This window comes from Apostichopus japonicus, chromosome 2 (assembly GCF_037975245.1).
Source record: "Apostichopus japonicus isolate 1M-3 chromosome 2, ASM3797524v1, whole genome shotgun sequence".
NCBI classification, from domain to species: domain Eukaryota; kingdom Metazoa; phylum Echinodermata; class Holothuroidea; order Aspidochirotida; family Stichopodidae; genus Apostichopus; species Apostichopus japonicus.
The window spans coordinates 28,332,766-28,360,597 of record NC_092562.1 but is presented as its reverse complement, the minus strand read 5'-3'; the positions used below and the strand labels follow the sequence as shown (position 1 = coordinate 28,360,597).

General features: G+C 37.2%; 2 protein-coding genes across 2 annotated transcripts in view; one reads left to right on the top strand and one right to left on the bottom strand.

Annotated features, from left to right (window-relative positions):
• Nucleotides 1-1,336: 1,336 nt before the first annotated feature.
• Nucleotides 1,337-16,295, bottom strand: LOC139954651 (histone deacetylase 3-like). Its single transcript, XM_071954547.1, has 11 exons — nucleotides 16,114-16,295; nucleotides 14,581-14,663; nucleotides 13,232-13,456; nucleotides 11,458-11,570; nucleotides 10,848-10,981; nucleotides 9,682-9,836; nucleotides 8,964-9,118; nucleotides 7,752-7,810; nucleotides 6,957-7,036; nucleotides 5,799-5,968; nucleotides 1,337-5,031 (listed from the first exon to the last, which is right to left on the bottom strand). Exons 1-11 carry the CDS (start codon nucleotides 16,169-16,171, stop codon nucleotides 4,959-4,961), a joined length of 1,305 nt encoding a protein of 434 aa, XP_071810648.1. The 5' UTR covers nucleotides 16,172-16,295; the 3' UTR covers nucleotides 1,337-4,958.
• A 435-nt stretch (nucleotides 16,296-16,730) lies between these two features.
• LOC139954630 (uncharacterized) overlaps nucleotides 16,731-27,832 on the top strand; it is a 16,989-nt gene continuing 5,887 nt past the window's right edge. Inside the window, exons 1-13 of the mRNA XM_071954527.1 lie at nucleotides 16,731-17,001; nucleotides 17,452-17,587; nucleotides 19,503-20,073; nucleotides 21,022-21,192; nucleotides 22,597-22,684; nucleotides 23,120-23,303; nucleotides 23,742-23,896; nucleotides 24,238-24,313; nucleotides 24,926-25,015; nucleotides 25,898-25,993; nucleotides 26,440-26,558; nucleotides 27,248-27,398; nucleotides 27,693-27,766. Coding sequence (XP_071810628.1) covers nucleotides 16,753-17,001; nucleotides 17,452-17,587; nucleotides 19,503-20,073; nucleotides 21,022-21,192; nucleotides 22,597-22,684; nucleotides 23,120-23,303; nucleotides 23,742-23,896; nucleotides 24,238-24,313; nucleotides 24,926-25,015; nucleotides 25,898-25,993; nucleotides 26,440-26,558; nucleotides 27,248-27,398; nucleotides 27,693-27,766 — 2,160 coding nt within the window. The 5' untranslated portion in view covers nucleotides 16,731-16,752. The remainder of the gene's footprint in view (nucleotides 17,002-17,451; nucleotides 17,588-19,502; nucleotides 20,074-21,021; nucleotides 21,193-22,596; nucleotides 22,685-23,119; nucleotides 23,304-23,741; nucleotides 23,897-24,237; nucleotides 24,314-24,925; nucleotides 25,016-25,897; nucleotides 25,994-26,439; nucleotides 26,559-27,247; nucleotides 27,399-27,692; nucleotides 27,767-27,832) is intronic.

Sequence of the window (27,832 nt, the reverse complement as noted above, 5' to 3'; positions counted from 1 at the left end):
ACCACGTGACTGATGTAGGTCCATATACCATAAATGAAGCGGATTTGACAGATACAATAATTTCGAGAAAGCAAACAACTTCCAAAAGGAATATTAAAATTGGGAAATGCAATCAATAGTAACGTGCAAAATATTACATGTAACAAGTTACACAATCACTGAAATACAGGTAATGAATGAATATTCATTAGTCTGTTGCACGTTTCCAACCAATAGGACAATTTCCCAATGCTAATTTACGGCTCTATACTGTACCCTTATATCATACTTCAACACACACAGTACTGGGCAGTGTGAACGACTTCGAACCTTCACCGGATAGTAACAGGATTTGCATTCCGCTCATACTGTCAGTAGCTGGATATGAAAAATAATTAGAGTAGTTTTGCGAATGTTGTCCCCAACTTGGTGTTGTTTCGAATTAGTGCATCGGACAGTGTTGTTATTTGCTTGTTTGTTGGGTTCTGTCATGTCACGCATTAATGCGCTGGTACCAACAGTATGTGCAGTATAAATGTCCTTTTTATAGTAAATGAAGGTTCGGAACTATTCACACTTACAATACAAGTGTATATTAATGCGCTGGTACCGACAGTATGCGCAGTATAAAGTATTCTATCTATAGTAAATGAAGGTTCGGAACTATTCATACCTTACACTACAAGTGTAAAAATGCTCTGGTACTGACAGTATGCGCAGTATAAATACCCTATTTATAGTAAATCAAAGTTCGTTACTATTCATGCTTACACGTACTGCAAGTGTATTAAAGGGTGTGAAGACTCGCGCAAAAAGAAACGTCTAATGCCGGTAATCTGACTTCGTTTCTAATATGATGTTACACAAGTGTCAGACACCACCATTGATCCCAGTAAATACACACACAGCTTGCTACCGTCGGTAATTAGACACTAGTGTACAGTCAGTACATGCAGCTGCGGTCAATACCCACAGCACAGTGTACAAACGATACAGCGATGAATATCTCAGGTCCAGCTAAAGACAACAATGTATCACGTTTCATTACTGTCTGCATTTGTAGCGACAAGCAGAAAACTTCACTTGCAAGCAACGGAAAGTTAGAGTAAACGCTGTTTGGGGCGAGTCTTGAAAGCCTTTAATTCGCTGGTACCAACAGTATGCTCAGTATAAAGTATCATATTTATAGTAAATTAAGGTTCCGACCTACTCATACCTACACTACCAGTGTTTTTGCAGCGTGACATGGAAGGATACCCTATAGAGCAAAGGTATAATAAGGATGACCAACTTTCTCCCATATCGGTTGTTTAAAGGCAGTAAAACGAAACGAGAAATAGTACAGCAAAACGAAATATAAAATAATCTTAATCATTTTAAGCTCACTGCCTAACATTTTTATTGCAAACCAATTAAGCAATGATACTAAATGTTTAATTATGTACACAATTCATTAACCAGTGAATCCATCTTTGAATAATCTTTCATGGAAGCCTTCACTTATTAAACACACTAATATCGTTCTTCCTTCATCTTCTGACAATTTACATTTCTTGCGCACTGACAGCGTAGCTTTCACCATGAACGAAACAACTTGTAATTTAATTTACCAGTACGTAATGGGAGGCGAACCAAACAAATATCTTTCTCCTTACAGCAGGTTCAAGTTAAATCGACAACGAAACGATTGGAGGGAATGCAAATCTTGAGAATCGGAAACAGACTTGTTTTCCGACTGGCACTGACTTACAAATTTTTGCGCAATATGTATTTTCCATTCGTGAATTCTGTACACTTTATTTTACCTTCGGAAATTTAGTACCAGTCATTGCTCAATGCTTCAGGCCCAAACGTTTCTAGTTCCCCCGTACCCGCGTGCAAAGCAACAAAGTTGAATCGCACAGTGAACAGAGGGTGGGGACGAGGGGTGGAGAAGATATTCTCAAAGAATCTGAAAGGAGTTATATAAAACGTACATGAATAAAAATGTCTGAAACGAAAAAGGACATAACCAACCATCACATGAAAATGTCCACAATTTTTATGTGACCACAGCTCCATTGAAGCAATTGGGTATTTAATGTCTGTGATTGCTCCCCACTCTTGCTTTTGTTTCATATATCCTTATCTAATTTGTGCGGGAACACAGGAGAGTAAGGGTTCCTGCCCCACCCAGTTAGTAATGCCATTGTAATTGTCAAACATCAAGGAGACCACACTCCCATACTAAAGAGTTTATACAACAGCCAATCCTCATCTCTAATGTTCTAAAAGTAAATGATGAAACTTATCATACTAGACATTAGGTAATCTTGCAATCTTTCTGATACTGGCTGTTAAAACTTAGCCCACTGACACACCACGCCTCCCACATCCAAACCCCCACCCACCCCACAAAAAAAAATTGGGAAATTGGACCATACCATGACACTGACTGAGCCCTGATTTATATAGTGGAGAACCAATTAAGCTAGTGTATGAGCCCTGATTTACATAATGGAGAACCATTTAAGCTAGTGTATGAGCCCTGATTTACATATTGGAGAACCAATTAAGCTAGTCTATGAGCCCTGATTTACATACTGGAGAACCAATTAAGCTAGTGTATGAGCCCTGATTTACATACTGGAGAACCAATTAAGCTAGTCTATGAGCCCTGATTTACATACTAGAGAACCAATTAAGCTAGTCTATGAGCCCTGGTTTACATAGTGGAGAACCAATTAAGCTTGTGTATGAGCCCTGATTCACATACTAGAGAACCAATTAAGCTAGTCTATGAGCCCTGGTTTACATAGTGGAGAACCAATTAAGCTAGTGTATGAGCCCTGCTTTACATACTGGAGAACATATTAAGCTAGTCTATGAGCCCTGATTTACATACTGGAGAACTATTTAAAGGGTGTGAAGACTCGCACAAAAAGAAACGTCTAATGCTGGTAATCTGACCTAATTTCGAATGAGGTGTAACAGAAGTGTTAGACACCACCATCGATCCCAGAAAATACACACAGCTTGCTACCTTCTGTAATTAGACACTAGTGTACAGTCAGTACATACAGCTGCGGTCAATACCTACAGCACAGTGTACAAACGATACAGCAATGGACATCTCAGGTCCAGCTAAAGATAACAAGGTATCATGTTTCATTACTGTCTGCATTTTGTAGCGACATGCAGAAAACTTCACTTGCAAGTAACAGAAAGTTAACTTTTTTAGAGCGCGGATCACGGTTTGGGGCGTGTCTTCAATGCCTTTAGGCTAGTTTATGAGCCCTGATTTACATACTGGAGAACCATTTAAGATAGTCTATGTTACAATATGTACTACATTGGAAAATCCAAGCTGATAAACTGTCATTTTTTATAGAATGCACATCTGCCTCTCTCTAATCTTCCAAAAAGTAGCAAGTCTGTCGGTCTCTCAAGTGATTTTACTCACAGCATCTGTAGTTTTCCTTTCATTTTTTTCCTTCTGTACACGTGAAGCAAAAAGAGCATTTTAAGGACACTTGCTGAGATAAATAAATATTATACATGTGATACAGAAAGATTTCATTCTAAACAAACAACAGACATTATTCAATTTCACACTGGATAACACATACACAGACTATATGAAAATTGATACCAGATTGGAAAACACAGAGAAACCAAGATGACTGTTGGTTCAACAGTTTCCAGTAATCCACAGAATAATTTCAAGATCTGACAGAAGAGAATACTTTAAAAGATACTTGGTTGGATTTCATGACCGTATTTCAATTTCAATATGGATTTCATATTCTGTAACTTATTCTTACATTTAATTTTGTATTTATATACCCCCATTATGGCCACATCTCCATTTCAACTAAGTTGAAACCAATAATTTTGACTTCAATGTAGATCAGTGCTGTTTACTGATCATTCTGTTGAATATTCATTGCTTCTATTATCTCCAACATGCAAATTCGAGGGACGATCAAAGTACATAAGGGGGTGTACAGAGCAACGTTTTATTTTTTATTCCTCTATCTATTGTCTTTCCTTGGAATTACCATTTCATTTCAATTAACAGGAATCCTGTCAACAATCATTTTCAAAGCTTTATCTCCATGACTACTCATTTCTACAAGCTACTTTAAGAACATCAAGCAGAGTAGGAAAATTTCTTCAACTTGACTTTGATCAGCAATAAATTAAGAAACTATACTTTTTTTTTATTACAATCACCATTTTAAACCGCATTACTACAAAGGTTTCAGGGGAAAGCATGTACATGAAGACGGAAGAGAAACAAAAGAAAAGAAACTTATTTATGTTTTTCTAAAACTTTTAAATCCTGAGAATGTCGTATGTAATAATTCCTTCATTGACCAAACCTTTGGAAAGCCGATAGGGACGACGAATTTCCATTTGACTGAAAAATGTCTTCGATATCCCCCAAAGGCAAACCTGAAATGGTTTCCTGTTAGCTTGCTTGCTTCTTTCTTTCTTACTTCTATTGTTTGGTTTTATTTTTTCCTTCTTTCCTTTGTCTCAGCACAGCATTATCTGCCAGTGTACCTTATCACCTGTTCACATATGACTATAAACTGTGACACATTATTCCAAGCAGTCATGCCTCAGCCATGAGACTGTCACCAATTTCACAAAACCTATCGTTCGTTTCACGTCCATGTTGAAACCAACGACACATCTACCCCAAACTCAGAAGGACACTGATTTCAACCAATTTTTTTCTGCATTACAAATGTGAAAACAGCATGTTGGTTCCAGAAACACAACCCGTGGCAGAAGAACAACCATTGCGTCCACACAATCTTATCGTTTTCACTGCTATGTCCTCAGAAAACCATTTATCACTAGTCCGACCGAGCCCACAAGTTGATATGAATGATATCTTGCTGATGGACCATAAGATGGTCGTCCTCCATTTAAGGGCCCATCCCAGACGATCTCTTCAGCTCCTTCACATGATCAATGTAGTTTAAGTCTCATACTTCGACTAGACTTTCTTCTTTATCTTGGTCTTTATCGCCGTCGAAAAATTCATTCTTAGCCTCCACTCTGAAATGGCAGACATAAAAAGAAATTTCGTTCAAGTTGAAACAGCGACAAAAAATAGACGAATTTAAAAAAGTTTCAAATTGAAACTCAATACTATCAATCAAATTTGTTACCATGCCAACATTAAAGGTTACAATTTCTACACTTGTTTCCTTTAGTGTTCTTATTAGCTTTAATGTAATATTCCAAAGGGATGTTAACTCGACAAACAACGGACTATGAAATATTAAACATAATTTTGAAACAAGGAAAGACACTTTAAATGAAGAACAGGATTTGATGTGTGGCATGAGGATTACTAGTCCTATGTTCCACCAACTGGATTATCCAGCCCTCAGTTGTGCAATCCCTACATAGCCATGTCCTTTACTGGAGTCAATTTGCTTTCCTGAACTGTGGACATATATTGCAAGAGCTAAATTTCTTGTGAAATTCCTTCCCTGTCCCTTTGTTTTTCTTTGGGAGGGGAAGGGTATGGGGGATCGGGAGGGGGAGGGGAAGGTCTGGTTTGGGAGTTTCCTTCAGTAATGAAATGCTAACTATGGGAGGGGGAGGGGGTGGGGGACGGGATTAGGAAGGTTTGGTTTTGGGAGTTTTCTTCAGTAATGAAATGCTAACTGAGCAACAATGATTAAATTTACATTATGTACAACTGCCAGATTTGTGGTAACATTAAATCATATTCAAGCAAATATGAAGAAGACCTTATAATGTATTTTCTTCGTAATTTTTAATTGGAGGGTAATAATATTATCTATCCCACTCACCTGTCGTCTAGTTCTTTCTGGTTCTTTGTAGAATCTGGGTCCGGCTCCTCCGCTGCTTCCTTCAGGTCCATGTCGATGAAATCTGGCGGAACGTCCTGCATCTGAACGCTAGGGGCGTGTGTAAGGCACTTGAGGTTGTCCTGCACTTGTTGTCTCACCTGTTCTATATACTGGGGTGAAAAAACAGGGAATTCTCAACTTAGATGATAGAATGAGAGATTGGTCAAAGTTAAGACTCCTAAGAGTTAAATCATAAACACATTAGACCTTGGTGAGTTTCGATGATGAAGAATACCGCGTGGTAGGAAACAATACAAATACCGCTAATACAAATACCGCTATAACAAAAATACCTATCCCCCCTCAGTTCCAGCCCTTCCCCTCCCCTCCCCCTTGTATGCTCCCAAGTTACTCACCCTATCAAAAGCATAATACAGTAACTAATTATCTTTGCATTCTTGGATGAGTAGGTTGTTCCCATAGTAACACCCCCCCACCCCTCCCAATCCTTTGGAACACTAACACTTAGCATATAAGTAAATGGCACAGCACGAGCAATACGCAATCATATATGAAACAATGTGTTTTCCGAATTAATAAAAGGTACAGATTATTGTAGTTATTGATTAAAGCAAGCAGTGACTGTTTCTCTAATACTTTGTGAGGGAGAGAGTTCAAACAACAACTACAGCTGCCTGGCCATGTGCAGGGTTAGGTTATGTCTCCTAAACTTTGAAGTAAAAAAAGCGGTTGGAAATTCATGATACAAGTATTAAGAGAGACGATTCCTCCTTTGTCAGGTGAATAACTGGGAGGTGATGAATTTGCACTACTTCTAAATCAGCCTGGGATTCACAATGCTAAGTTGCCACCTATGCCCCTGGGGAAAGCCAAATGGCTTGCGTCTTTACAATTCAAGTCCAGTGGCTTTCCAATTCACAGGTTTAGTCCATTTTGGCAATCGAGACAATTTGGATGACCGTTTCAAAATGGGAAAGAACTGTGGAATGGTCCTGGAATAAAAGAGCACCTTACTTTTGATGGCCAGAAATCAAGCCCACAACCTTCCAGATGCTAGGTTTCCTCGCTTTCAATGCCACTGCCATTATCCAATAGACCATAACCAATACACAGAGTAACTATAGAGAGATTACTTACTGATTTACTGTTAAGGTTCTCAATTCTCGTAGTTGTGTCTGGATGAAGGGTAAAATCTGGCTTAAAATATTCAAAATAATCTGAAATATTAAAGGGGGGAAAAAAAGAAACAATTAGAAAATAGACATAGTTCAATCTTTTTACACTGCCATGTTTAAGACGACAGAAGGTTCTTAATCTTTCCAACAACAAACATGAGAATATTTTAGAACAGTTATGAATATTTGCCAATGATGGTGCTTGCATTTCATCACTACAGTACCGCTCAACAGTGTGCACTGCTATAACTAGTGTTCAAAATGAATGCACTTTTCGCAGAAGATCATAGATGGTAAAAACGGCTGACAATAAGTCTAATCACTCTGTAACACTCTCCAGGGCAAATTTCTAACATTATTCAGACTCTCCGAATTTCTTTTCGGATAACCAACATCAGCTCTGGTAGCAGTTTGTGTCAAATTCAGATTACGTTGCAACTTCAAAGGTCCAATGATAAACTGGTGTATCTCCATCCCTTTGGACATACTGTACTGAATGAAACTTAAATTAGCATATGTCTATGATCCACCCGAATCAAGAGTTTTACAGGGCCGATTCACCAAACCCTACTACACATATTTCCTACAACTGGTGTACATAACTGGTCAACATTCTTTCTTATTGAGCTACATTTACAACCTACGATATACATCTAATTAGTCTGGTGATTTTTATGTTTTTCCCCGATCACATGCAAGGTGATGTGAAGTAGCTGCCACCTGATCTAGGAGGAGAGAGTGGGACGGTAATACATACCATTATAAGGCAGCTCGTTACTGATATCTTCTCCGAGTAGAAGGGCAGTCTCGTACGTCCTGAAACGAGGAGGTGAAACTCAAGACTGATGCACAACACAACTGAGCTCATACTTTTGTAACTTAATACCATATTTCCTTGACTCCCTTTGGTTTCAAGTTTCACTGTTGATCATTTGATCAGTTCGTAGTGAGATGAAATTACAGACATGGTTTTAATGTCAAAGTACAAAAGCTTGTTTAGTTTGTGGTATAAATATCGACAGTTACCTGCTGACAGAGGTTACAGTTTTGTCAAGAGAATAATTTATTTTTCGCTGATGAAGAGAAGCTCACATACAGTACTATTGACATTCTGGTGAAACTTGCAATCAATTCCTACATAATGTTTTTTGAGATCTTACAACATTTAAAGTTGACATGTTTTGTACCAAAAGTGAACTTGATGCAAACAGTAGCAATGCCATATATGCATGTGGCAAATTTGGTTCATATTTTTCTTCAAATTGTATGTATACAATTTTCTTCTTCAAAATTGCCGTGCAAAATTGCCGTGCATTGACATACTAATACAATACAGTGTATCGATACTTTCACGAGTCCTAAAGAAAAGTTTGAACCTTGCTGAATCCAAGATCAAATCATAAAGTTAAAAATAAAGAGAAGGGGAAAATTTTTTTTTCTAATTGGTGTGCGACTATGAGATCACCCCTGTTTGCTTCAAGTTCACTTACGGTACCAAACTGTCATGATTCTATTACCATAATTATCTAAACTAAAGCAACGTGGGAAACTGAATGCAAATGTAAGTAGGATGCTTGTTATACCTTATTCTTTTATTACACAAATATAAATTTTCATCAAGAGTTTCCTTCTAAGTAGTTAATAGGCAAACATATTAATACAGTACTACAACTGGAACCCAAGGCTGATATATGTCTTTCTGGAAGAACTTTCACCTTGTTTTTTTCCAGGAAAAACTTGATCTTGATTTAACCACCACTTACCAAGATCAAAATGCGATTTACCCCTTCCATGGCCACTAGGTAGTCAGAATAATGGAAATATTTTCATTTCTCAATTTTAACATCCAGGAAAATTAATACTGTGAACTTTGTTGACATTATGTTAAGACCATACATCAAATACAAATAGAGAAAACAGATTTGTTGAAAAAATATAAAAGTGATAGCCACCACCACCAACTACTCACCAACATCTAGCGACATTCCTGACCGTGTATCCCCCGCCACCGAGCACTAAGAGAGGTAGATTAAAGCCCTTGATGAAATTAACACAGTCGCCGTGACCTTTAATACTGAGATTGAAACATCCAAGTCTGTCACACCCTAAGGAATCTGCTCCACACTGTGACAAAAAAAGAAGAAAAACACAAACATGAAAATGAGCAGCTTTTGGAGATAGATGAAAGAAGACACAGTACCAGAACAGAAGAATATATACTTGAACTTTAACATGTTCACAAGAGGGATTTATTGGTGTTACAAAAGGAAATCATTACTGATTTTCACTGGAGAAAAACAATTGAAGAAGGAGCCCTTGTCTTTCAAGAAGAGACAGAGAGGTATAAAATAGCACCCTGTCTGTTTTGATAAATGTTATTACTTGTAGTCAACCAAACCACAGAAAATGTAAAGCTCAGTGCAATTTGATGTGGATCACATTCTAGTAATTTTCTCCCTGTAATACCTAGATCAACAATGATCACTCGGTTTAAACCATCTGACATGGTAATGTTCACCTTTGGCAACTTAAACTAATCATGGCAATGTGTTGCTATCTGCACTAAAATCTGTGGAATCTGACACGTGCGATCCTACACTCTGATCAATCGCGTAGTTTGCATTGCATTGAGAGGACAGATAATGGACATCTAGATCTCACTTAAAACCTCAGCAAATATTCCTCACCTGTAAGACAATACATGTCGGTCTGTAAAAGTCCATGACACTTTGGAGAATTGGTCTAAAGAGTTCAGAGTACATGAGATCGTCTATCCCATCCTTGAGAGGTACGTTAATAGAGTAATACTGGCCAGCTTCCATACCTGTTTCATACATATCACCTACAATAAGAAACAGCATGTGAGTATAAGCATATCACCTACAATAAGAAACAGCATGTGAGTACAGTTAGCATATCACCTACAATAAGAAACAGCATGTGAGTACAAGCATATCATATACAATAAGAAACAGCACGTGAGTACTAGCATATCACCTACAATAAGAAACAGCATGTGAGTACAAGCATATCACCTACAATAAGAAACAGCATGTGAATACAAGCATATAATCTACAATAAGAAACAGCATGTGAATACAAGCATATCACCTACAATAAGAAACAGCATGTGAGTACAACCATATAATCTACAATAAGAAACAGCATGTCAATACAAGCATATAATCTATTATAAGAAACAGCATGTCAATACACGCATATAATCTACAATAAGAAACAGCATGTGAATACAAGCATATCACCTACAATATGAAACAGCATGTGAGTAAAGCATGTCACCAACAATAACAAAGAACATTGAATGAAAGGTGTCAACAATCCCGTAATATTGAACAGAGGTACAATAGACAAGACTGTACTACAAGCAAGTTGACTTTATTTTATGCATCAAAAGCAATGGGGATAAATCATGTACAAGGGCAAGGGCCAAGTACAAGGGCCACGTACATACAGTAGAAATAAATTACTGAATAGTGTCCATAATGTACCCATTTCATAAATATCACAAGAAATTGGAGAGAACATGTGAGTGAGTACAATAGGTTATGAATTCTATTTCTTTGAAATTTGTCTGTAAACAGTATTTTAATATATGAGCCAGGGTCTGTTTCTACTTCATCCACTTTAAACCCCAGAATATAAGAGACAACATCCGAGTACTGTGCATCAAACCAACTTTAAGAGGCAGATTATTCTGATCATTACGAACAATTTTCCTTGTCCTACAATTTACCTTTAACGAAAGAACCAATTCCAAGGACTACAATTCATGTGTTTCCAAGTTTTGCCAGATATTTTTTTTTATTGAATTGAAATTGGACAATAAACTCACCGGTCCCAGGGAAGAAGTGATTGCCATATTTATGGAATGAAACGGTCATCACTCGATCTGTGAGGTAGAATGCTTCCTGAACTCCATCGCCATGGTGAATGTCGATATCTATGTAGAGTACTCGTGGATGGTATCTGATGACCAATACAGAATATGTTACCATTATGAACAGAGTTTTTATTTGTACAAAAACTATTTGGGAAAATCTTGCAAATACCAGGCTTCTAAAAATTAGGCTATTTTGGGGATAAATGCAAATGGATTTTGTTGTTTGCCAGTAGAAAGGAAAAAGAACACTCGCATTTTTCTTGTTGCTTTTGTATTAATGGTATTGTGTACACACTGACGTGTACAGTGTGGTAAAAGACTGACATATCAGCAACACCTGACACTAATTTTAATTGTCTCCTATAAGATCACAAAGATGTAAAACAGAAATTATCCAGCTTCTCATTACAAATTTCACCCATTTATTGAAACTAATGGAAACAAACTAAGTTTGAAACTTTCTTTCTCCCCCCTCCCCCCCCCCTCGCCCATTCGTTGTCCAGCATTAAACTGAATAGGCAAAGTTTCTTGGAAGATATAGAGATACAATGTCACTACTTACTTCAGTAATTCAAGGATGCCTATAACAATGTCATTCACATAACAGAATCCTGAGGCTTCAAATTTCTTGGCATGATGTAATCCTCCAGCCCAATTGATTGCTATATCACATTGCTGCAAAACAAAAGAGGTTCAATGCAAATGAGAAAGGCTAGTTTAAATAACTTAAATAAACACAAAGCTTACTGTACAGTGGTACTGTATGGGTTAAATGGTCATCAGTTTTATAAAGTATCTTTCTGGAGGTAACTTGGACCCTCCAAATTATTACCTGACATTTGCTAAATGTCTCAGATTGACTACAATGCTTTGTGATTGCAAAATGAAAATCCTAGCTGAAGATTTGTTCACCAGTGACCATTATTTGAATTACTAGCACCTTTTGGGTTAAAATTGATGACCACTAAGCAAGGTAGTGGCTTTACAAACCAATTGTGGCTGGTCATTGAGTCACAGGATAAAAGTGACCCCAGAGGTTTCCCCCTCAGGTAGGAGACATGTTTAATAAGCCTTGATGCAACCTACTACATATAATACCTATAAACAGTCAAATGTTCTCCTAGCATACATTTATTTTGGTCACATATGGTCCAAATGGAAACTACACCTGTAGAGCACCAATGGTGCAGAAGCTCATACCTTTTCGAGCTGAAAAATGTAGGGCCCACAAAACCAAGTTTGGGCCCGTGAGGGATAATCCCCCCCCCCCCCTCCGTTAGCAGAATCCTGGCCACACCACTGGCTATAATTCCTATTTTCTCTTTAAATCCTATTTTACCCACTCTCTCAAACAATACCACTGGCCTACCCTATTAAACTTTCTCCCCTCTACCTTAGCAGACATAACAAGCACTCCCTACAAGACATAACTTCACAAGCTGCCTACTTACCTCAGGCTCAAAGACTTCTAAGAATCGGCAAGTGCTGATTGGCTATAGGGCTCTCATGCTTACAGTTCAACAGTTAATAACAACTCCCAGTCCTGCTTTAATTCCACTAACAGCCTATGCAGAGCTTAACCACAAATGTAAACAAACACTGCAGGGATTGGGAGACAAATTAAAGGAGCTTTGGCAAAAAGTGAAGGCTCAGATTTTTTTAAACAATGGGGATTAATTGTAATTAATTAACTTTTGACCAAAATTTTTTAGGCATCACCTTATTCATACACAATCCAACAATCATCATTTCAACTTTGAATATGATCCATCAAAATCTTGAGGAGATTGAGATATTTGAAAATATTACAAAGAATGACCCCCGATGACCCCCTAAATGACCTTTGACCTCAATTTTCCGAACACCCCTCGTAACTCTCATCCCGAGGAACATTGTGACCAAGTTTCATTATAATTGGCCATACACTGTACGAACAGGAGCAATTTGAAAATATAGGGCCGCGGCCCGGGCCACAAAAGACCCCTAGTTGATCTTTGATCTCAAATTCATGAACACCCTGAAGGTAAAACTACCATAGCACTATCGTGACAAACCCTCAACATTGTACCATGGAATCTGTAGGAGAAGAAGCATTTTGCGTATTTCCACAAAATGGCCCATTACGGCCCACAGGTGACCTTTGGCCCCAAATTTTGGACCATCTCTGATGGCCCTATACCCAATGGTCCTTGTGTCCAAGTTTCATGAAATTCCATCAAACACTGTGCGAGTGGGAGCGGTTTTACCAATTGTTGACGGATAGAGTGATAGACGCCGCACTGTAACAATAGCTCACACCAGCATGCTGGTATGAGCTAAAAACCAAATAAACTTACATTATTATTCAGTTTGATAGCGCCCTCTAAAGATGCACCAGTATACATTGAACAAAAGTCAAATAGACCAGGAAAGACTGGACAATCATCGCCGACGTTAAAATGACTGAGACATCGTGTGAAGTTCTGTATATTCTGTGGTGTTACTCTGCGTAAAAAGTCTATATAATCTTTGGAATGAAACCTGCACATGTCGTGGAAGGTAGCACGGTACGGTCTGTAAATCTGGAAAAGAGACGAGGTAACAAAACTCCAATAAAATTCACTGGATCTGGGAAATGATTTCAAAGCCCAGTCTAAGAATATTCATACTTTTTCTGTTTGTCCATCGAACAACTATGCCATTCTTTTGGATGCCAGCCCCCCATCTCCCCCCCCCTATGAAGAACAGTACTCAATACATACACTGTAAGAGAGATTTGTAGGTTTGGTGAGTAGTACACCAATATGTACACTTAAGAGACTGAGAGATTTGTAGGTTTGGTGAATAGAACACCAATTTGTACACTGTAGGAGATTGTGTAGGTTTGATAAATAGAAGCTTTAGGGGTGAAAACAATTGATCATTTTACCTATTTGGGGGTATTCAGTTACAAGGCAATCTGAATTTGATGTAAACAGATACAGTACTGTGTCCAAATAAAACTGAGGTTGTCTTAGAAAACCGAACCGCCACTAACATTTTTGCCCGTACAATTCAAAGTTGAATGAAGGCCTATTGTGGATAAATGCACACTACAAATATACACAAGTCATTGTTCCTTTTTATCTGAGTTCCTGTTACCATGAATGGCTTGTTTCATATCTGCATAATCAGCTTTTTCTGAGATGTATCCACGGCTGACGTATTGTATCTGTCAGTCTCGACAGGACTTAACAGTGAAACACATAATGTTAAGAATTCAGCAAAGACAGACGCTTCACAATTGAATGAAAGTAGCGAGAACCAATATACTGTAAGAGAACTCTTTCCATGATCGAATTTCTACTCTCAAAATAAAATAAAACTGTTAGCAAAACTGCTTAACTTACTTTTACACATAATTTCTACTCTAAGTAAAAACTTAAGGCTTTACACACTAAAGTCTAGAACAATATTAACCATATTAAATAAGAAAACAGTTTGACCACTTGTTTAACAGTAGCTGCATTCCCTTTGTAATCAAATCATTTTGTCATTGCAAACTAAAATATTTTACTGTTAAGTACTGTGTAAGTTGACAGAAGTATCAATTAGTATCTATAGCCTAACTGCTGTGTATTCTTTCAAATTCAAATCCATACCTCTATCATAGATTGACCATCAATATACTTTGTTTGAACATGTGAATCAGAAACTGTACAGTTACCTGCATTTTTTTGTACAGCCCATAGTTAAGGACTAAGTTGTGAGTTAGTGATAACCTGTGGGGTTTCATTGGATGACCAGGACCTGTAGAAATTTGAAGAAAAATAGTATCAAACTATTGCAACATATCATTATGGTCATGTACTTAGTACACTTCATTTAATCACATTTCAAATCATCATGCACTTAATAAAAAATGTCTGTACATTAGACTAAAACATTTTTGTATCAGCAAAGAAATGAAAACATGCAAGAAAGGTAAACAACAAATGGAATTACAGCAAAAACCAGTAAATGAATAATATTGGGATAACTACTTATAGTAATTAAGTAACATATTCATTTATAATGTTATCAGTCTGACCTTCTTATTACAGATTAAACCTGTTCATATTGATTTAAGAAATGTTTATGACAAATATTTGTTAACTGACAACAAATATGTGTAGAAATGCCTTACAATCACCAATAGGCTAGAAAGCCTAGCTTAATTAATATAATGATAAGTGACTGTGATATCTACCAAACTGTGCTAGGCTTTATGTGACTTATTGATTGGATTTTTTGTCAAAAATCTCAGTAAATGGAGAACATATCTGTACCAACAACCAAAAACGGTAATTCTTTTACATTTCTTGATGAATGAGCTAACATCCAGTGAAAATGGATAAACTGCTTGATTACAGTGGTAACTGGACAAGTTGCTAACTGATGGTCAAATACCAAAATGTCTTGCAAAATTTGCAAAGCCATGCATGAGTAAACCAAACGCTGCCCGATTTCTGGTTGTGACCACAACTGATATGTTACACTGTCACTTCCAACCATCAGTACTCAATTTCTTCCGAAAGCAAATAAGTGCAGTCAGTTCTTTGTTTCCTTAGAGAATGGGGGTTGGAATGCACTACACATACACAACATAGTCATATATCACAAACTTAATCCTTATGAATCTTGATGAGAATACTCAATCATGTGGTATATTGCTGTGGGACCAGTTACATTTTTTTAGGTCTTCAAAGTTTAAATTCTAACATAATTCATGATAGTCGCAATTCAGGGGTGTTATTGTTAAGTATAGTTGCTTAACTTATATCAAAAGCTCAGTAATAATAGCTGTTTAATCAGGACCTACTGTGGTCTGGCCAGCATATTACTAGGCCTAGGCTAGGCAAGTTATATTTATACTAACTTCCTTGTATTAGGCCTAGCGTTAGGCCTATCATTAGGCATATGACGTGCCATCGTCACGATCAGTCTCGATACAAGGGGAGTAGATTGATAGTTGATCAGTGGAGTAGTTTCGGTTTTTGCGTCAAGGCTCTCTTTTCGAGGGTGACTTTTCTATCTTAATACTAGGCTCAGTTCGGCTGCCCGAGCTTAGGCTAGGTCTAGGCCATAGTTAACTGTATTGACATGGCTACAATGTAGCCTAACCTTAGGCCATTGACTAAAGTCGTTAGCGTAATACCTTACCTAGCATAGATTGCGCGTTTACAGGGATAGTGTAAATATGTCATTAATAATAACAAACCATAATGAAAGTTTCCAACATCCAGGTCGTAAAAATACGCGATGGTCTTGCTACCCATCTTCGCTAGTGACTGTCGAAATGTGTCAAGTTATCTGGAAACTTTTCCCCGTTTGACCTCACTATTCCAAACTAGACAAAGGGAATAGTTGTGTTACCAATATCAATGGCGACACAGATAACAGTATGACAAGACCCAGTACTACTGTAGCCTTCAGTGTAGGCTATGTGTCTTAGGTTAAAATGTGAAACTTCGATGAACTTTTTTTTTTATAGATTTACCAACAGAACGATAAGGAAGATAGTAATTGAGTTAATTTCAAACGTTTATTAATATTTGTATTTTAATATAATGGGACTATTTTATAACTAATTCAATGACTACATAATTGATTTCCAAGAGTTTCTTTGGATTTACATAAAACGTGGGATAATTAATCTAAAATAATGTAAGTATAAGCAGAGAAGTGGAGAAAATTGTGTTTTTATTTTCATGGTTATCTTTCATAAACACAGGAGTCTAAGATTAAATGAATTTAATACTGACGATTTCATTTTGCATTCAAATCGGTTTAATACACTTTCATCGAATGACATTTCACAACTACCGTAAGTGTTTGTACGAGCCTGATCTGAATAAAAATGGCTGCCTCCATGGATGTAAACAGTCCAATTGCATCAAAACTTTCTCCCGTCTGTTTCCAACGAAACCGAAAAAGTCCACCTAAAAGTCTTATAAGAAAGAATGTAGGAAGTGAAACACAACATAAAGGAAAGTCTCGGGAGTTCGGTGACTTGGCTGATCGCAGATTTTGTTCCACTCCTATCATCATTGAATTCAGACGGTTGCTGCTGAGCCCAAAGTACAATTCGATCAACGCTATCCCAGGGGTATGCAACCAAAGTATCAGCAGTACTAGTATTATGACTTAGTAATAACATTTTGGGTTGACATATGGCCCACTTAAGACTTCGAATTGGCAATTTTTACACATGGCCAAACACGTAGGCCTGGCGTAGCCTATGTCCTGACTCTATTCTTAGCCTCGTATCAAGTATCATATTCATACTATAGCTACTCCTCAATTAATCAAAAATATTAAGTCCACCAGCAAACTCAATTGTAAGTTGTGCATCTTACTGTACATATCGAACAGACATTGATTGGAAAGAATCACAGTTCATGTGGTCACCCTCTAACTTGAGTCTAAGGTGTTGCCAGTACTTTACTTTTTCATGAATTTTAAGATTGGTAAGCTTTTCTTGTGGACTGTAAATGGTAGTCACACCACACAGCCAAATGTTACTTACGTTACTGTATTATTTCATCCTTTTCTTCAGGTTTCCAACAGAGATCTCCTTCATGCTACAGTAGCATTATATGATAACTGTCTACCAGATATCACTCCAGAAGTATTGTACTCAACTGTTTGTGATAAGTGGGCAACAACTGTCCTTCTGGTTAGAAATGTTGAAGGTGAGTTACTTTAAGCATGCATTCCAAAACAATGTGTACATAATTCATTGGTTACTAACATATTAAAAGTTTCTTTCTCTCTTTTCCTTCTGACACAAATTGGAATCTCTAACAATTGTAATCATTAAATGATTTGATTACTCCTGACCGTATTTATGATAAGGTAACCACCTTCTTTCCAGGAATCCCATGGACATTATGTTGTCAATTTTGTATTCCTCCCCCCTCCCGCCGCCCCCCATGTTGAAATAAAGGGTTAGTGCCTACAATGCAGAGCCCCTCAGTGACCCACAACTTGGAGGTTAAACCTGCATTTGTCATTGCAATCTAGCCAACCCACACATACAGTACTCATCATATATCTGGATCTGGCTGATTTGCATGTACTCTTTGAAGTTATCCTAAATTATACATGATTAAGGCAATTTATAACATGTGCGTGTCACTATTTTGCATGTAGGGGGTCTAAAATTTCCATCTTCTTTGAGTCGAGGGGCACCCCCTCCCCATATACCCCTTCCCCATTTTTTGGATCACATGTACAGTATGACGACCATTGGCATGATCAGAAAAAGTTGGTTGCTATAACGATGTAAGTTTTAAGGGTGGGGTACTGTAGCTGGCATGCTCACCAGTCAAAAAGTCCCTTTACCAAAAGGTCCCTGTACCAAAACGTCCCCGCTTTTGGTCAAAACGTCCCCGTTGATCAAACGTCCCGGTTGGTCAAACGTCCCTGTTGGTCAAAACGTCCCCGTAAGTCAAAACGTCCCCGTCTATCACATTCATTCTCAGTTGTGAATATGTATTAATATTAATAATTTGGCTAAGTTACCGGCATGCAAGTTTGATTACAGGCGCTAAATAAATCATGAAGGACTATACCGTTTAATTATAATTGGTATGAAAAAGGTATACGCTATATGTTTTTCAGTGAATTAACGAATTAAGGAAAACAAAAAATATTTATTCCCTTCCCTCAATATGGTATATATTCATTCAGAAACCAACTCGTGTTTAAAAAAATCCTATTACCCTACAGCCCTCTTGCATTCCCTTTTCTATTTATATGATCTTACCTCAAAAAATTGTACTCAAAATGTTTCCGCCCTCATAACCGGCACTTCCCACTCCTAAAAACTGTGTTTTCGACCTAAACTATACTTATCCTTACTCTTTGATTTGAAGGAAAAAAGTCCACACTTGCATTCCAACTGATTATAAAAGCGGGGATGTTTTGACTCACAGGGACGTTTTGACTGCGGGGACGTTTTGGTAAAAAGCGGGGACGTTTTGGTCTTAAAAAAGCGGGGACGTTTTGGTAAAGGGACGTTTTGACTGGATACCGCTGGCATTTTGACAGTCTCTTTGTATTTTGGGAGTTCTTTCTTCATTGTACTGTAGGATGTTGGTCAAATGCCAAAGTTTAGAAGAGACAATTATTTTGTCCGATATGAAAATCTCATGTAAATGAAACTTGAAGATAATTGGAATCTTATTATTCATCACAAAGTGCACCATGATGCTTCCCTTGTGAATTACGGCCTATTGAGGTTGCCTTAATCGTTGAGCCATGAATAAATTTTTCGTTTGTAGTTTGTCAACATGAACAATCACAACTTGCTGTAGGTTCCAGCTGACCCAACAAATAGTTCAGCCAAACATATTTAATTTCAAATATTCAGGGTCTTTTTACAAATACCAAGTTATTCCTGAGACAGTAAACGGATTCTGGGGACACTTTTAATCCGGTGATGGTACATGACATCTGAGGACTGCTCCCGGGATATCAGGGACGTCTGGTCTGGTCTTACTTTAAGTGTCATGCCTTGTGTGCTTTCTTAAGTCTTTCCTCAGACACCTGACTAAATTTACAATGTACAGTAATTATGACGATGTTTTAACTTCGATATCATAGATGTGCTCAATGACTACAAGGTCCCTGAGAGCAGTGATGATAATACTCTCACTGGAGGCAGCCTATCCCCAGAATTGACCTCGGATTACGGAGTCCTAAAATCCCCCTACGACGACTTATATTCTATGGAGTACAACCAACTAAATGGCATTCCAGGAGGCACCTCATCAGTTAATAGATTCTCATCGGGGGACTTTAATTCCCAGGATATAAACTGTAACATTAAAGTGCTCGGAAATGCCAATAGTCTGAAAGCATATGTTTCCATAGGAACACAAAAGAACAAACAGACCACCCCAGTGAATGATAAAACAGATTGTGAAAGTCCAACAGAAGACAAGGGTGTGTGCGGAAGGTGTGAACAGAACAGACCAAAGACCAAGGACCTTGAAAATACTTGTAATTGTGATGATGGTCTGAATTCATTGGATGCCAAGAGGAAAGATTCAGTTGAAGAGGAAGATGCCAATGATACTATCCTTAAAGAGGGCCCTAACAAACACAATGATGACAAGAAGAGAACATTTGCAGATGTTTTCAGTGACACAGAGAGTGATTCTTCCTCCAGTAGGTAAAAAAACATTTCCTTTTTTTTTTTTTAACCAGTTGGCATTGAAACAGCATTTTTCCCCCAAACCTACTGTAGGTACTGGTAAGTACCCTTAATAAGGTTTTAGTTTTAAAATCAAACTAAAATCTCCTAGATTTTGTCCACCAAAGAAAGATTAATGAATAAGTGAATAGTGATATGTAGTTAAAGAGCTTGATTTAACCCTCAACATGTTGTTGTCAGGACACTTTTCTTGGTGGCATATCAAACATGTACAAGTTTGTAAAAAATAAATGAACTACATTGAAATTTCACAAATTTAAACTATTGCTCCTCTCTATTTGAAATAAGAATTGGCTAGTCAAGCTAGTGAGATCTATTAATATGATTTTTTTTAGTATTAAACAATATCAAGAGATACATGGTATCAAAATCGGCTCAGAAAGCTGCCTTAATTGTGGGCTGGTTGATTTTCGCAACATATGGTCTCCTCTCGCTAGAGAGAACCTTGCTTTCAAAAGCAAGTATCGATGTGTGCCTGAAATTAACAGAGTTTCTTCATGTTCAGTGATGGATCTTAACCAGCATTGTACAACCCCAAAAAAGTGTGCAAAATAGAATTAGTCTCATCTGGTTTATCTTTTAACTTGGCCCTAAAGATTAGTCTATCAAAAGTCTTCTGCAGTTCTATAAATAATGTATCTTATTAAGTAATTAATAGTTCATCTTATTAATTAATTAATAATTCACTTACTTGAAGATTGTCATCCTCCACATTGCATCAAACGATTCAGAAGCCGAAATTCAACCATTTATTTTCACAATTGGTTAAAGTTCCTCAATAGTGATGGCTAACATGAGGTTTGGTTGCTGTAGGAGGCAGGTGGGTGAGGGTGGGGGCGGGTGGGTGCTGCTGATAGAAAGCAAGAGGTTATATGGTAAAGACCCTTATTTGTTCTCTTCGATCAGTGATGAAGAGGATGAGCATGATTTCTCTCAAGGAGCCGAGTTGTTTCTCCAGCTGGTGAGAGAGAGGAGAGAAAAGAGGAAGGAGGCTTTGGAAACAGAATCAGATGTATCATCTTACATTGGTATAGAATCACGTCTGATTGGCTGTGCTACCTGGGAAAAGTCACATGTGTAAGTACTGCATTCACAAACTGTTAGGTCTCAAAGGCAAAATGGTTGGAAACATTTTCCATCCCATCACAGACTTGTTGCACACTGGTTCATGTCACAATTTCTTCTTACAAACCCTCTAGTTGGTTGCAAGACCAGACACTTCTGGCTAGATTGTTTCAGGCTTCTGACTATATAGTGTATTAATTGAAATGTATGTTTTGCTGTATTCTCAAGAGTTTGTACTATTTGTTAGTTGTTTTTGTAATAAAAGCAAATGTAAATCTGTCCGCTGAACATGAATAACAGGAATGTAGGATGAGAGGTTAGTGTGTGAGAGATGAAGATGAGAGGTTAGTGTGTGAGAGATGAAGATGAGAGGTTAGTGTGTGAGAGATGAAGATGAGAGGTTAGTGTGTGAGAGATGAAAATGAGAGGTTAGTGTGTGAGAGATGAAGATGAGAGGTTAGTGTGTGAGAGATGAAAATGAGAGGTTAGTGTGTGAGAGATGAAAATGAGAGGTTAGTGTGTGAGAGATGAAGATGAGAGGTTAGTGTGTGAGAGATGAAAATGAGAGGTTAGTGTGTGAGAGATGAAGATGAGAGGTTAGTGTGTGAGAGATGAAAATGAGAGGTTAGTGTGTGAGAGATGAAAATGAGAGGTTAGTGTGTGAGAGATGAAGATGAGAGGTTAGTGTGTGAGAGATGAAAATGAGAGGTTAGTGTGTGAGAGATGAGGATGAGAGGTTAGTGTGTGAGAGATGAAAATGAGAGGTTAGTGTGTGAGAGATGAAGATGAGAGGTTAGTGTGTGAGAGATGAAGATGAGAGGTTAGTGTGTGAGAGATGAAAATGAGAGGTTAGTGTGTGAGAGATGAAGATGAGAGGTTAGTGTGTGAGAGATGAAGATGAGAGGTTAGTGTGTGAGAGATGAAAATGAGAGGTTAGTGTGTGAGAGATGAGGATGAGAGGTTAGTGTGTGAGAGATGAAAATGAGAGGTTAGTGTGTGAGAGATGAAGATGAGAGGTTTGTGTGTGAGAGATGAAAATGAGAGGTTAGTGTGTGAGAGATGAAGATGAAATGTTAATGATGGGTTTCCTATAGAATGGAAAGGAGTGAGTAAGTGGAATATAGATATCTGTATGTGGATTAGTAGCATCACTTTAATACTGTATGTGCGTGGGAAAGAAGCATCTCACTTACATTGATCTGTGAATCTACTTGTATCAAAGCTCTGGGGTAGGGAGAGGGGGAATAGCCAATGGACTTCATATTATTTGTACATTGTTAACCTAATTTCATTGTTGCTTCTAGATATCCTGCAGAACAGCTCATTTAGATTAATTTTGTTATTCCCCTGAGGAATGGGATGGGAGTTCTCACTGTTTATCATATGATCCTCCTACTGTTTTTCCCTGCTCTCTAGGTGTCCTGGAGAAAATACCATTCAGATTGATCTACTAGCAGTCAGAAGGAGATACCGAAAATCAGGTGTCGGGAAATACCTCATTCAGGTACCAAATCACGTTTATTCTCTCTCCAGTATGTTTTATGTTGCTGACTCAAATGTTTTTTTTAGTCTAATCATCTTTGATTCTCAGTTTTAAACAATCAACATGAAGTTAGCCTTTAAAGTAGCCTTCAGGCCTGTTATGAAATTTCTTCTTTTAGTTTTTCAAAAGGTATATTCTTCCCAAGTGGTTTAAACGAAGCAACAGTTTTTTTTTTACCTATTGTTTTAAATAAGATTTATTAGTAAATGGGAATGCAAAGTAGATCTGCTACGACATCCTGAGATGAAAAGAAAACCAAATATTTTACAAGATTAAATAAATTGATTCTTTCTTCCGTTTTATCTGTTTCTGATTTGTTTTGTTCTTTGTATTCATTTTCTTCTTCTATTCTTGTTCTTTTGTTTTTATTTTGTTTTCTTTTTCTTTATCTTGTAGAAATTAAAGGATCCATCCATGGTTGGCCGTTTTGATAACCTGGTCGTCTACGCAGACCACTCCGCTGTTGATTTCTTCTCCGGGTACGGCTTCTCTGACGACATCGTGCTGAACAGCAAGTATTCCGAGCTGGCCGACAACTGGACCAATTGCACATTAATGTGTTACATTCCACCATTTACTGGTAAAGAACCACTTGATATTCAGCATCTTGCAGCTACATAATAAACAATGTTGTTAACTGGTATGTATGTATGTTAGATCCTACTGCAAGCAGGAACTCGCGGAGAAGCCATCATTGGCTTATCAAAGCCGCAAGCTGACCGAAGTCAGTCTCTTAGATTCATATTTAATGTCCATGATTATGAATTGTCAATTGTCAACAACTCTGTAACTGGACGACATACATTAATCTTGGTACCTTATGATTGAAAGGCTCCGTCGTTAACCATTGAGCTAACACTCCAACTGGTAAAGGGGTACAACCAGCCACTTAAACTTAAGGAAAATAGGATATGTTGTGATTAATATGATCTCATGAATCCTTACGGGTGAATGGGAACAACGACCCCCAAAAAATGATACCATTGACTGGACTTACTTTCTGGTTTGTACTTTTCAGGCCAAACAATGTTTCATTCCTCCGATGAATCTTTGGACCTCAAAGCGATGGAACTGGAACTTCAGAAGTGGACGCAGAAGAGCAGAGAAGCCTACCAAGCTCAGTTTAGTTGCCTTATGAGATTCCGTCACGAAATCATCGCCCTGCGGGCCTTGGTAGGTCTCAACTTTAATTATACTCATCCAAATATAAAGATGATAATTAGAGTCTGATTGAGCTTCTAAAGGTTAAGGATGGATTCAGAGCAGCAATTAGAATTATTATCAATTTGGTTTTGAGGGGAACAGGATAGTTTAATCATAAGCTGATCCTTTCATCAAACGTTAACTATGTCAGGAAAACTGTGGAGAGGAATCAAGAAAATTCCACGTTTTCTCACTTGAGAAGGAGGTACAATAGTTGCCTGCTTCATCTCCCTTTACTAATTACCAACAATATCTCTTTTGTTTTTAATGCTGAAAAATAATGCTGATCCATTGTTTTTATCCTTCCTTAGGTCAGTTCCCAACAAGATATAATTACCTCTCTGTCCAACAAGGTTGATGTACTTCATGCCGAAAAACAGGATCTCGGTAAGTGTGTTTCCATCCAAAAAAAAGCAACGATTTATTACTTTCACCAGTAGACAGGCATGAGCTTTTCCGCGAATTCGCGGAATATCCGTGATTTCTGTTCTACCTCGGGACAAAAACTATTATCCTAACACACTGTAGCATATGCAAACTGGAGCCTATACCGCAATTTTTGCAAAGTTCTGTGATATTTTTTTTTACCCCAGGCTCATCCCTGAGTAGAAGAGCAGTGTGTAAAACAGGTTTTGCTCATTTTGGCTTATTTATAGGTTAGTTTTGGAGTATCATACTGAACTTTTTTTTTAATATTTTGATCCACTAAGCTGTCTGGTTTTTCAGTACTCTATGCTATTCTTTGACAAAAGTGGATCAGGTAAGACAGTTCTTGTGATAGTGGAACAATCAGAGGCTTGTTGGAGGTGACATATTCAACATAACTGACATTGATGGGAACCACTCATCGATATAAAGTTTAAGCAAAATGGCGGATCGTGTATCCTTTAATACAAAGTAAATTAAGACAGTTGGTTTATCATGTTTGTTTCCTCTTTGGAAAGAAATTAATCCACGTCCTTTATTAATGTAGACTATTTATTCTTTCCCTCTTCGCAGAAAGGAAGAATTTACTACAAAGAGTTTTTGCCCTCAAAGCTGGCATCGACTTGGATGGCCTGGAAGAAACACCTGATACTGGTTACCATGGTGATTTACTATACAAGGATTTTAGATTCTGTGATAGGAATCTGCACATTTTAGCTTGTGTTTTCTACCACAGTAGCAATTTCAACATATTTGAAAATGGACTTGACTGAAAAGTTAAAATTAATGGTGCTTGGCTATTTTACCAATGTGCAAATACTGGCCTTTTTTATCAGTTTCTTGTACAGTGAAAGTAAACATGTACAAAGCAATGAAAATAATTCTGGACACCACCCTGTAAGCTTAATGAATGATACAAAAGGGGGAAATAGCTTTGTTAGATCAACTTATGGATTATATTTATCATCAAATACATAAATATGATTGTGCACATTGGTTGTAACAAAAAGGTAACAAATTAATATTTCTGTATATGTTCTTTCTCTATCTTTGTTACTCCCAGTCTGTGGAACTCTGGTTTAAATGAAGTTAGCATTTGATTTATTAAAATCCAGTCTTTTTTCTTAAATTGGTATCCATTTGTTAAATTCGCCGATCCCTCAAAAATGTCTCTCTACCCATCTGTGGTTATGTCTGTCTGTTCCATTGTCATACACATTTATTAAACTTTATTGTCAATGTCATGAAAGTAATCAGAGCGTACTTTTATGAAAGAAGGCTCAGGCTTCCTTTGGTTAAGGTCAACTATGAATATATTTCTTCTTACGTGTGTGTCTTACTTCAGGTAGAGTGTCAAATTTCAAACATTTTTACATCTGACATTTCATCCTGAATTTGATCTCTTTGTTTATCTCACCACTCATCTTTTTGGAGGTTTCATTATCCGTCCAAAACTTTTGAGGTATCATGACTTATTGGTATAACCCTTCATCTTTAATTTTTTCATTGTTTATATTTTTTTTCCTTCTTTTTTTCCTTTAATAGAATGGGACGATTGTGAAGGAGGTGAAGAAGGGGCGAACCTTGACAGTAGCTCTATCATTCAGGACCTAGAGAGGAGGGTCAGAGATATGGGGACAGGTCAGTCAATCATCTTTACAAATAAGGGGCGAAAATACCTACGTATGTTTGAAAATGGAAATCAATCTGAGCATAAAGGATTGGAAGAGTGATATTGTTATTTCAAGTTACTATTTCTTGTCTGTGTAAATGACTATCTTTACTTTCGCTACACAAATTTACAAACGTTTTGTATACAACCATTAGCTTGTTGAGGTTTGGGTTGGTTTTGAAAAAAATATTATTTGTCCCTTTTGCTATCTTTTAGTAAAACAAATAAATGAATTAAAATGACCACTTCATGATTTTACATTGAGAGTTGTTTTTTATTAATTAAAAAAAAAAAAAATATTTGTCCCTTTTTTATCTTTTAGTTAAATGAATTAAAATGACCATATCATGATTATACATTGAAAGTTGTTTTTTATTATTTTTAGGTCTTTCTGGGTTATTTTTCCATTTTTCAGAGAGTGACATTGAAGGAGACGAAGAAACCATCGATTGGGCAGTGGCAGAAGAGTTTGCTTTTGCGATGAGAGAGGATTCTTTGCTCGGAGATAACTTCTCTGTCACAAGAACGAAGAAGGTGGGGCGGCTCTGAATTATGTTTTGAATTTTTAATTATGTTTTGAAGCTCAGCAAGAGTGTCTTTTCTAGAATACATATTAAACTAATCATATCCATACTGTGCAAATATCACAGATTGGCAATAAATGAAGCGTAAACATTTTAATATACCTGTACTTATCTTTCTATCTAGGAGGATATTCAATTACTCAAATCAATCTTAGTTGGAATTTTATGTTTAGAAAAGTTTAGAAGGCCCAGGGCTGGTTTCAAAGAGTGGAAAAGACGATATTGAGACTGTGTATATCCTTCTGTCCTTTAATTTGTCTGGGTATCTAGTACATACAATCTGTATTTGTCCTTCATAACAAGCACTGGCAACTAATAATTCCTAGGATTCTTGCATGGACCAAATATATAGTTCTTGTTCTTTCTTTCCTGTAAAATGTGGATCATTTATTGCCTGGGTTGACACTTGATGAAAATTTTATGTTGAAAGAAAAGAACAGAAGACTTGTTTGTGGTGTTAATTAATGGATGATTTTTGTTTTGTTTTTTATTATAATATTGCAAAGAAGGACAAATGGACTGTTTCTTCCTTCAGTCTTTCCTGTAAATCTATTTCTTATATGAAAATTCAAGTCAAAGCTTATGAATCTGTTGGTTTTTTTTATTTTTTTTTATTTTTTATTTTTATAATTTCTGCAGGCCCAGCCAACTCCACATACCTTGTCCCTTTATTCTTCATGGTGTGACAAACTGAACGATCCGTCCATGAAGACCAAAATGTATTTCTGCGGTTCTCTCCTTCATCCGGAGAGAATTCATAACATACTTGAGAATGGATTCTCATCCTTGGGTAAGTGTGTGTTATTTATAATACTGCCAAGTAAGAATTAAGATCATACCAGAGAAATGATTACTCATACTTGAGTTATTTTTGTACTCAGCCTGCCAAGTGAGAATCCATGTATTAGCTCATATTTATTTCATATAGATTAATATAATAATATTATCCTACATCCTACTGTAAAAAAACGTTTTAAATTTTGCAGCGTGAAACCAAAGGATGCAAATTGTTCTCCCAAACTGGTTCATGGAACTGTGTTGAATTATATAAGAATATGTTTTATCAATCTTTGATCCAAAACAGATTTTTCTTGCGGTGACTATGGAATGGGTCTTTACTTCAGTCAACATCCCAGTACTGCTGCTCATTTCTCAGCTGTAAGTTGTCGTGTTTCATTCTCCTTCCGTTTACAAGATCAAATGAACGTTCATGCGAGTGTGTTT